The 11,345-nt window shown below is 40.2% G+C and overlaps 1 protein-coding gene across 1 annotated transcript in view; it reads right to left on the bottom strand.

The window, feature by feature from the left end:
* Window positions 1-539: 539 nt before the first annotated feature.
* The window catches only part of COL4A5 (collagen type IV alpha 5 chain), a 74,908-nt gene continuing 64,102 nt past the window's right edge, over window positions 540-11,345 (bottom strand). Inside the window, exons 43-53 of the mRNA XM_030449228.1 lie at window positions 9,172-9,180; window positions 7,709-7,842; window positions 7,302-7,374; window positions 7,083-7,154; window positions 6,575-6,703; window positions 6,206-6,304; window positions 4,726-4,938; window positions 4,202-4,379; window positions 3,532-3,646; window positions 3,038-3,210; window positions 540-1,610 (exon numbers count right to left, since the gene is read on the bottom strand). Of these exons, the coding sequence (XP_030305088.1) occupies window positions 1,529-1,610; window positions 3,038-3,210; window positions 3,532-3,646; window positions 4,202-4,379; window positions 4,726-4,938; window positions 6,206-6,304; window positions 6,575-6,703; window positions 7,083-7,154; window positions 7,302-7,374; window positions 7,709-7,842; window positions 9,172-9,180 (1,277 nt within the window). The 3' untranslated portion in view covers window positions 540-1,528. The remainder of the gene's footprint in view (window positions 1,611-3,037; window positions 3,211-3,531; window positions 3,647-4,201; window positions 4,380-4,725; window positions 4,939-6,205; window positions 6,305-6,574; window positions 6,704-7,082; window positions 7,155-7,301; window positions 7,375-7,708; window positions 7,843-9,171; window positions 9,181-11,345) is intronic.

The raw sequence follows: 11,345 nt of genomic DNA, 5'->3' as shown, positions 1-11,345 counted from the left end.
TGCTCTGTGTTTACAGTGGCAACTGAAAGGTAAGAACAAACAGCTCTTAGAAGATAAGTTACTTAGCAGTAGTCAATAAACAAAAACACTTCACCTGGATAAAGCAGTATGTTAATCCACAAGCTAAGGTGTATTGAGAGTTGAGGTGGCAAAATGCAACAAAAATATTAAAGTATCATCACTTGAAAAAGAGTCTGGCTCGGTGAGGGAGCTCTGTTTATAGAGGAGGGTAAATGGAAGAGCACTGCCCAGGGGAGCTGGGCAGCCATGCATACAAAAAGTGATCACGTTGCAGCTATTGCACAGGGAGTGACACTAAGACATACACAGGAGGGTTCTTACAAACTGACATGAGAGGCTGCATGCATCATCTTTCATGGCCTTATGTGAACCATACATACACAAGATCTGCTGTATACTGTAAATACATTGTGGGTGTGTATAAATTCACATAAGATGAAAAGATTAATTTGTAAATAGAAGAGTTTCCACCAGCTTCTGCTTGATTTTATTCAGATTTTAGTGTGTACACTATTCTGGATAAAATGCATGACACCACTTCAGAGTAGAGGTTTCATGTAAACATAATCTTAAATGCTTTGGTAACTGGATATTCCCAAGGGAACAGGTTTTGTTAAACCAAACTGATTACTAAAATGTGAACGTGACTTTAATTCAGGAAAGAAGGATACAGAATATGGCTAATAATTTCACATATTTTCACAAGGTAAAAATACCCAACAACCCACCCTTCTCAAGGGACTGGGATTTCTAAGCACAAGTAAAACCACTGATAGCATGGTGTAAAACATTTAAAACCCTGATCAAAATGACTTCAGAATAAGTGTGCATTCCCCAAGTATATCAGGTTGGCAACTGAGGAAGGCAATGAAATATTAAATGAATAAGCTGGTGTAGGAGGGGTGAATTCTCTCTGTACCACAAGTTTGATAATAAAATACTGCTTTATGTTTTCATTTTAGACATAAGCATTTTTATCTCAGAGTCTGGTTTGTTTCTAGATGACTGAAAGTTTCAACTAAGAAGGTGTTTACACAATATACACATTTCATTACTTACAAAGAGAAATAAGCTTAAAATTTCATATTAAAAACCTGGGATACAGTAGGGTTAGTAGCACCATGAAAAATGTGTTTCAAAACTGCAGTCTTGTTATTTTCAACATACTCAGTGCGTCGTGTTTTTTCTTTATTCTCTTGGTTGATCAAAAAGGTGCCATTTTGGTACAGGGAGAGAAATGAAAAATTTCATCTTCTGATCCTTTGTGAACCTCAAGTGTTCTCTTCTGTTTCCAAGAGGTCAATTCTTTCGTCTTTAGTTCTGTTGTCAAATATGTACCAAACAACCCTTAGTTTGGCACACGAGTGAGGTACACGTGGATTTGCATGGTTAAAACAGTTTGGATTTGTTTGTTCTTTTCTTTCTGCACAGTAGCACCATTGTTGCAGCTGGAAGACAGTGCATCTTAGGAATTTTTCAACTGTTTTATAAAATATTCTCCAAGATGTTACGTCTTCTTCATGCAAACTTGACAACGACTAATACGTGTCCTCAGGTCTCCAGCTTTCAGTGTCTCTGACTGAGGTTTGCTGGGTGACAGACACAAAGGTTAAGTCAGCTTTGTTTTCACAACAGTTCCTTTAAACTTCTACTTAATTCACAATTTAAGGTAAGACTTCAGTAGGTAAGTGGGAAATGAGTCCTGTGTTTGAGAGCTTTCCTTAAGAGTAATATCTCCCTGTACGTCTTCAACACCAGGTGACAGAGGCTCAGTTTTGTCCATGTCACTTACAGTACTTTAGGGTTTCTGAGCTGAAGGGTACTTTAACAACCCATAAAATACAATGCTACAGTGAGATGTGCATTTAAGTGATGGCTTTACCAAATTATTTGTAGTCTGAAAGGGTGGGGAAATGTGGGATCAATACGTGGAATTAATAGATGATTAATATTGTATAATACATGTCTACACAGAGTAAGTCCAACTCTTCCAAATTTCTTTTAAAAGCAGAATACAAAGGGAAGTTATGTTAAAGGAAGAGGGCAAACAGTAGAGCTAGAATACTGCCAGGTGTGTGGTACTTGTTAGTATGCAGTTTTCAGCAGTGAATCACCACTAACTATGCTGCAGACTTGGAGTGGTGACTATTTCATGCATATGAAGTATCACAGTTACTTGTTGCACATAACCACCTTAGGGGCTGTTACTGCTACATGGCACAGTGCATTGCCAGCCCTGTGCCACACAGTTCTCCATTTAGTGGCATTAGAAATATTGATAAGGTTTTATTAAGCATATAAATGTGGCAGCAGTGATTGATTCTATGAAAGGGGATCGTTTTTCAAAGAAAAAATGATTTTGCTGCTCCAGTTGAAAAAGTTTGAAAAGCTGAGAGATTCCTGTTTAAATGCAGACTGCAGCGTAGCTGAGGAGAGAATCCTTGCTGCTAAAAGTGTCAGCCCAGTTGTTCTGCAAAGTACTGGAAAAATGCTTGCCATGGAGGCAAGCAAGGGACCAAGGGTGCCAAGGGACCTCCTTGACACCAGACTTCTAAAAGCAGGTTGTATGAAATTCTGCTTTAAAAGGTTTAAGTAGAGCTGATCTGGCCCTCTATACCTGTCCCTTGTATGTCTGTGAACTACCTTTTCAAATATTTACCTTTGTTGAGAGGCCTGGCAAGGAAAAAAAACCAAAACCAAGCAATAAAATTGATCTTTCAGGTTCCAAATCCAGTAATCATAGTAGAACTGCTTTCAGAGAAAGTACTGGTGAATGTGAATAACAACTGACATAAAAAGAATGACTCCTTGCAAGACAGAATGTGCCCTAGCAAGTTTTTACATAATATTAAAGGCTTACCAAGGAAACACTTGAAAAACTGGTTGTGAGGGGAAACAAACTAAATTATTTCCCTACACCCCTGTAAACAGATCCCTTTTGATCTTTGGAATAAATTCAGTTTCAAAAGCTTCCATTCTGGAGTAAAGCAAATATGCAAGAAATAGTTTTTCTTACCTGAACATTTCTGACACCTCTACAGTTGCCAGCCAGAAGCTGTATGAGTTGGCATAGTAATTACAGGTGCCACGACCGTGGCACTCAATGAACGGAGCTGAGCGGAATTCCTCTAAACAGGATCCAGGTGATGCCAAGGCCTGTCCAGAGCCCTCTGCTCCAGCACTAGTGTGCTGGCATAGGGATGGAGGAAAGAAACACACAAACAAGATCCTTAGAGTAGGTGCTAAAAACCAAATAGCAAAGCATTCAACTGCTAAAAGAGCTACTTTTCATTCTTGGCTGGGATAATGTGGCGTCAGACACCTCCACCAGTATCAGTTACACTGGGCTCTGTGTACTGGGAAATCACTGTTCCTCTTGGCTACCGTGGTTTGTCACAAGGTAAAGGCTTTAGAATTACAACTATTGCAGTGTTTAACCAAGTCCTAAAGCAGCTGGCTGAGGACAGAAGGTGGGTACAAGCTGTTTCTGGAGTAGGGCGCAGTTCTTACCATCATAAAGGAGTAACCAATCCAAAGGGAGTCCCAGCCTGGAGGACACAAAGGAATCTGAATGGTCTGACTGTGGACAGCTATCACCATAGCAGGAGCTTCACACACAACACATCTGGACACAGGGGAAGTATCAGAGAAATGTGATATTAGAATATGACAGGACTATGTTTTATTAAGAAATCTTCACAGGGTGAGGAAAATTGGCTCTTAAGAGGCTGTTTTATTAATCTCGAGTTCCTACTTCTCATGTGTTTTGTAACTGCAATGAGACAGTATTTTGAGGTGCAAAATTTCCCTGTGTTGCCACCAACAGCCTTTGGGTAAACTACTGCAGCAGTTCCTGAGACAAAAACTGGAAGCTTTAAGGCCCCAGGTAAATGTTTTCATCTTAGAGCTAATGGCCCTCATGTTCTCTGTCCTGTTCATGGAGAACCTGCAGTGCTGGTTCCTCAGTCAAGGAGAGTTCTTACAGCCTTTCAGCCTCTATGTATCAGTTGCTGCATTTAGAAACATCATTAAAGACAACAAATGCTTCAAAATAAGCTGTTCCTCTAGTATTTCCCAGAGCAAAACATGACAGATTCACCTCCTAATACCCAACCTGCCCTTTGGAAATGCTCAGATCAGAAGTGCTGGGTATGTAGATCCCACAGAAGCTTTGTCTCACCGACTGATGAAGGGCTGGATGCTTTGCCCTGTCAAGGGCTCCATGCTCATGGGCATTGGCTCTGGAGTGGAGAGCCAGTAGGAATAGTCATTCCTTGATGCAAAGTTACAAACATTGTTGATGTTGCAGAACATGAAGGGCATGGTGCTGAAACGTCTAAGACAGCTCCCAGCAGTACCTACAGAGTCAGACACAGGAAATGTGATAGCACTGTTTTCACATTTTTGCTTTTCATAGTGAGTCTGTGAGAACAGTAATTGTGTATCTCCCCTCCACCTGTGAGTGCACAGCATGTGCTATCAGATTGTCATAGGTGGGTAAAACTTAAAACTTCCCAGTTTTGGTTTACATTCTTTCATCCTGAAGTATAATGTGCTACCTCGGGAGGCAGCAGATCTTAGGATGCAATCCCTGTCCTCATCTAAGGAATCTCTAAGACTGTTGTATCTTCAGAGAACCAGAGGATTTAAAGCAGCAGCTACAGCTTCTTTCCCCTTAGAGACAAATCATACAGAATATCTCACCCAAATCCTGGCCGTGTGCTCTCTCATTTCCTTGCACATATAAAAGAGAGAATCCATCATATATTCTTGATGTTCCTTGTGGACAGAGTGGTGTATCCCTGGTCTGGCTGTGCCGAGTTATAAGGAACCCATGAGCAACAGAAGCTGTTCCAGGAGGACCAGGGGGGCCTTGCAGGCCATCAGGACCAGGAGGTCCCTGTATTCCTCGTGAACCTGTTCACATGAAGGAAACACAAGGAGTTTTTAACACAATTTCTTGCTCTTTTAGGACTAATGTAGCTCAAAAAGATAGCCTGGTCTTGTGATTAAGGTGCTTGTGAGTTGAACCTGGTATCTGCTGTCTCCCTCAAAGTATTTTTTTCATGTAAGCTCAGTTAAATTGCTGAGGCTGTTAAAGTTATAATAGTATTGCTCTCCTGTGTTGTAGGGGAATTGTGAAAGTAAATACCTTCAGAGCTGAGAGGCACTAAGATGACAGCTGCAGTGGACATGAATGAGTCCAAATCAGCTTCCCAATTCTAAAACGTAATCTTTTTAAGCTGCATACATAAGTTAATATGCTGAAACATCTTGCTCCAGATCACAAAATAAATAGCAGAGCCAGAAGCAAGTCTTATTCTAGGCCCTGCTATGTTAACACCTGAGCCAAAGCCCATCAAAATGAAGAGAAAAGCTGTGGTCATTTTTAGAGTAGGTTACAAAAAATGCCAATGCTAGAACAACATTGAATGAGAGCAAGAATGAGTTACATTGCTGAAAAAGGTATCAGAAAAGGCATTTGTTCTTGAACAGCAAAAATGTCATGAGATATGACTACAAATATTTAGACTGAATTATTCCACAGTCATTATTATTTACATTTTTTTCACCAAAATAATGCTAACAGAGTTCGTAGAGCTGCTCAGAGCTGAAGAGAAAAAAGGTAAGGATTTTTGTACTGGTTTAGCTTCTAATACTCTCTCTCACAGTTGCAATATACAGCTACTTAATATGTATGACCATCTTTAGAGAACTGCCCCAGTGCCTATTCTGATTTCTCTTCACAGATCATAACACAGTAATTCTAAGCCTGGTAGCCTGATCTCTGACTTTGGTGAAATTCTTTTCTTGATGAGGTTCATTTTTCCCCACTCATGATTTCTATACAAAATTCAAGTTATTTTACCAATTTCTCCCTTCCATTTCTTACTATCTTTGTTGTCTCCTGTGCATCATCTGTGCTGCAGAGGGGATGCCATTAAGCTGGAGATAAAGCACTCTACAATATTATTCAGGAATGACATGTGACATGTTGGTTCCAAGAATGTTCCAAAGCAACATCTGTTAAGCTGCTTGTAATATCTTTGCATTAAGAAAATCCTGTAATTATTATTTTATCATTATTCCCATGAGGCAAAAATCTCACTTTCCAGTATTAGTCTGCACTCATAACAGGGAGCTTATGTTTTTCTGCTGGGTCCTCATTGGACAAACACCATACCTGGTTGGCCTGGAAGACCTCTCTCTCCTTTACGTCCTGCTGGACCATCAAAACCAGGTAGCCCATCTCGCCCTGGGTCACCAGGAAGACCAATTGGACCTAGAAAAGACAAATGAATAAGTGAAATAAAAGCTCTTGCAATCTCACTACAGAAATCTTTAATTCACCTGGTACTTTTTTATTGTTTCTTCATAACAAGAAAAGATCTTTAAACCAGATGTACATGGTATTACCCTATATCTATCTCTTACCTCTTGCTGAATTCAGTAACTTCTCCCTGCAGCCTGTGCTGTGCTGGGTGGCTGGCAGTGCACCCTGCAGTCAGCTCTACTACTGACTTATTCTCTCTGCAGCCACCTAGGATCATACCTGGCAATCCCTGAGGCCCTGGCAATCCAGGTGGGCCTTTGGACCCAGGCTGTCCTGGAGGACCCGGGGGACCAGGGTCACCTTTGACAACAATGCTTCGTCCAATGCTACCTGGTAAACCTGGGGGACCTGAGAGAAAGCAGATTAGTATTAGATAAACCAAGGTGGAAGAGAGTGTTAGAAACAGTTTCTGTTACTTTTTATTCCAAAGTCAGAAGCCAAAAACTTTATCAATGCAAAGAGTGAGTGTACATATAAGGCAAAAAGGTGCTTTTAGTGACAGCCCCCACCACCCTCTTGCAGGGGTTAATCCAAATAGAGTGGATACAGAGTATAAAATACAGTAAGATTACTGGTAGGGCTAAAAAGTACAGTCTGGAATTATGTTTAAACTTGCTGCTCTGTTAATTACTTTCATTGCTGGATGAGACCACCTTGTCCTACATCTCTGTAACAAGTTCTACTGTCAGGGAGCAAAAGTGACAATTATGCTGCCCAGGGGTCCTACCTGGTGGGCCTGGCAGCCCTTGACTGCCTGTGAGGCCAGCGGGTCCTGCAGGTCCAGTGGGACCCTTCATACCTGAAACATCAAATTCAGAGTTACACAGTGAAAGAGCATGCTGTGTTACAAAAACTGCTGCAGGAAGGGCTAAAATTAGGTTTCTTTTCTCCCTGAGGGGCTGTTACTGTGCCCACAGTTTTTTCACTTGAAAGGTGAGTTAAGTACCTGGGAATCCTGGAACGCCTGGAACCCCGGGGTCACCCTTCATTCCGTTCAGACCTGGGCGACCAGGATCCCCCTGAAAAGAAGAGCTTCACGTTACTCAGCTCCTCAGCAGTTGCAGAAAAACAGACAGCAAAGGTGGCTGGGGGACAAATAAGCACAGGCTGGAGCTGTGCATTCTGCTCACTGCACTGGGTGCTGTCAGAGAACACTGTAACATGCAGAGCCAGGCTCCCTTGGGAATATAATGGGGACAGTTCATTAAAGTAAGATCCTCTTACTTGCTACAAGGTTAGCTACCACATTTTGGATTTAATTTTATGCAGATAAACTGCATATTCTCCCCAAATATATTCTACTTCAATTGCACTTAAAATAAACTAGGGGAAAAACTCCATTTCTTGTCCTACCTGGCGTCCAGGTGGTCCTTGATCTCCCTTTTGACCAGTAAGGCCAGGTGGGCCAGGTTGACCTGGGTTCCCTTTTTCTCCTTTAAGTCCTCCACTGCCTGGTGGCCCTCGTGGACCTTCTGGGCCTGGCGGACCTTAATGTTGCAGAGCAAATACAGATAGATCAGTCAGTACAGATCAACCATTCTCCCCAAGTTTGTGCCTTCAGTTTGTGTGTTAAAAAACAAAACGATTAAAAAGATACTTTGCTTTGACTTCCCAGCTGTATTTCAATGATGAATTCAAGATAAACTAAATGGAAAACAAAGAGGATTATTTGCACTACCCAAATCAGGAACCAAGGCTCCTTGTCTAGCTGATGAAGAGCAGCAGGTCTTTCCAGAAGACAGAGCAACCCCCTGCGTCATAAGCTTACCAATGACCAGATCAGTGCCTTTAGCAGGAGCTGAGAAACCCAAAATTGGGTGGCACATGATGTTCACCATCTCACCATTAAGTGCTTTCTTAGCAGACTGAATTCCTTTTGTCAGTGCAAAATATTGCTGCTTTTTTGCAGCTAGAATTTGACATAGCCATTGAGAAGCCCAGTATGTGCCAGCTCCTGCCTGCTGGGCAGCAGGAAGCCCATCACCACACCTTGCCTAGGTACTAATCTGAGTTGCAGAAACTTCTTGATGTTGAATGACTCTCCCTCCAACTGATCTGTCTATCTATAGTAAAACTATGCTGTGTAAATCCAATAGAGGAAACTGGGCTGGTGGTTAAATATTTTCCCTTTGCTACAGCCACATTAATCCAAAGCAAAGCAGTGGATTTAAATGAAATGTAGCTATTTGGAGAACTGAAAGATGAGACACTCTCTAAATAGAAAGTAACTGATACTAAATTGTGGCAAAATAAACTGTACACAAGTACAGCAACAGCTAATAACATTTTACAAGCTAGATCTCATAATTGGATTAACAAAAGGATCTTTTTTCAGGACAGCCCTATGACATTCTTACCTGTGGTACAATAAATCCAGTAACATTTACCAGTGTGCTGGATTTTTACTTCTTCTGCAACCTTGAATAATTTAACATCTCCTTTGACATCCTCATAGTTTATATTCAGTGGATCAATTTGACGAGCTGTATTTCTGCATGCAAATCTGAGTATAGAATTCCTTCCCAAATGTTTCTTTTAAAAATCAACAGCAATTTTCTACCAGATTTCACACCCATTCTGTAGCAGCTTTAGCTACAAAAAGCACCCCATCATGCAAGCATTTTTGTGTTCATTTTGCTGTTTTATACTGGTCCTGAACTGTACACATGCAAAATAATAAGAGGCATGCTAATCAAACACATACTACCTGCAGGGTAACCACAGTCCTTACAAAGATAATAATGGAATTACAGGAAAACATCTGTTTCTCTTACATTAAGTGCAGTAAAATAAATTGACCGAGTTAAGAGTCTAACCTGGAGGACCTGGAAGGATCAGAGTTCACCAAAGCCCAATGATCGATGTTAGAAGGGTCAGACATCACACAGTACAAAACAAGATTACTAGTTAGAAATAGCACAGATGACAGCATATACACCACACAACCACCCATTTCACCAGCATATTTTGTATTTACAACATAATCCACACGCATGCATAAAACCATACATGAATACACAACGTTATGTATTTTCAGATACAAGTTATTCTGGTGACTAGGTTCTACTCAGCCTAATTTCACACTTCATTTAACAGCAAACTTAAAGCTTTACTAAAGAATGTGTTATTGCTTTAACATTACAGCTGAGGCCTGTGACTGGTTAGTCCTACTCACAGGGAAAGTTGGAGTATGTAACCATTTCACTGACAATATTCAACATTGCAGGGCCTGGAGCTTGGCAAACATGCAGGTAAATTGTGAATGATGACTTAGGCTTGAGCCAAATTCTGCTTTGGGCAGAGGGAAGTGTGATTAACAGGAGGACTTATCACCAGTATCTAGGTATGAGCCTCCACTACCTGTGAATAGAATTCTAGGACTGAACAGTAGGATTACAGTCTCTTCAAAAAGGTAAGCAGGATTGACATGGAGGAGTCAAAAGAGCTATAAATGCTTTAAGCAAAAATACAGCAGACCTTATAAAGTTAGGATTGATTGTTGGCATTCTTTTGTCTTGATAAAAATACTCCATACCAAGATGCTATTCTCCATAATAACTTCAAACAGGTAAAAAAGTATCTGATAACACCCTTAGAAAAATAATTTAAATGTCCTCTTCCAGAAGGCAAGATCCCCACCACGCTCCTGAATTAATCACTATTTTAGCTCCTGTGCCACTTGCATCTTTCATGGCAGTGAAATGATTTAATTATATCCACATACCACCATGCAGCTAAAAACTACAATAAATATCAGGTTTACCTCAATGCACTGCTGCTTATATATTTGATAAACTATTTTAAATACTAACTGTAATACAGTTGTTACAAATAATGACTCAGACATTTCATTGTTACTGTTAAGTACTTATAAACTATATTTCACAGTCAGGTAAGTTTTGCTATGATTTAGAAATCTGTCCCATACTTGTTGATTACTGAGTTCTGGCAAGGAACAGTCACAAGGTGGAACAAAATGTGAAACAACTGATAAACTCCAGTTTATCCATGCCTGCAGCCTGCTTTGAAAGTGTGGTTACTGCTTATGTGCCTACAGTTTTAATTAAAAGTTAAAGCCACATTAATTTATTTTTTTTTACATGAGTGCATAAAGCTAGGATTCAAACATAAGAGGCTACCACACTTGGTACTTCACAGTGTTCAGGAGAGCACACTAAAACTTAAATGTACTCCTTTATTGAATTTTGATGACAGTTCTTTCCTTCCTGAAAGTTATCATAGCAAAACCTAAAGACATCATCATTATGATTATTAAATAGATATACCAAGGCATTTTCAATCTAGACACAGGTGTTAAAAATCTTTCCAAGATCTGGCTTGTGTTGCATGTCAATATGCTAAAATTATGACAAGATTGTGAAAATGATCATGTTCTTACCAATCCTGTCCCACTGCCCTAGCATTAGGAGGGATGTAAGCTCCATTTGCATTCAATACATGTTAAAGGAAGAGCTTTCATCATTCTCTCTACCCATGCTGGTAAAGTAAAATTATGGAAATAAGGATTTTTCTGCAATGGAAAGTTGCAGTGCTTTAAGTTGGAAATGTAAAGCATAGTTGTTACTCTACGAATTTCTCCAGGGACACTGTTGGTATAAGAGAAGCACCTAATTTATTTAAGTCACTTGAGAGTGTCCAAAATTAACAGTAGGAGATGTTACAAAAATGAATACTGTCATTTGCCCAAGCTGCAAAACACAATTATACAGCAAAGACAGGGGAGGACAGCACAATATGCTTTTTTTAGAGAATAAGAAACCCAGTATATATTGTTTTCAACTGCACTGAGAATAAATATGCTTAAAGGAGTTTCACAGCTTGGGACACTTTATAAAAGGTTTGCAAGACTGGACTCCTATGAGCTTCCACCATGTGGAGAGCAACACTGAGTCCTTCCAATGTCAGTCCTACAATAACATGGAGCAGGAGTCTGAAAGCCAACTCTGAACTTCTCTTTTCTACCACAAAT

This window comes from Calypte anna, chromosome 4 (assembly GCF_003957555.1).
Source record: "Calypte anna isolate BGI_N300 chromosome 4, bCalAnn1_v1.p, whole genome shotgun sequence".
NCBI lineage: Eukaryota > Metazoa > Chordata > Aves > Apodiformes > Trochilidae > Calypte > Calypte anna.
The sequence above is the reverse complement of the archived record's forward strand: the minus strand, read 5'-3'. Positions and strand labels throughout refer to the sequence as shown.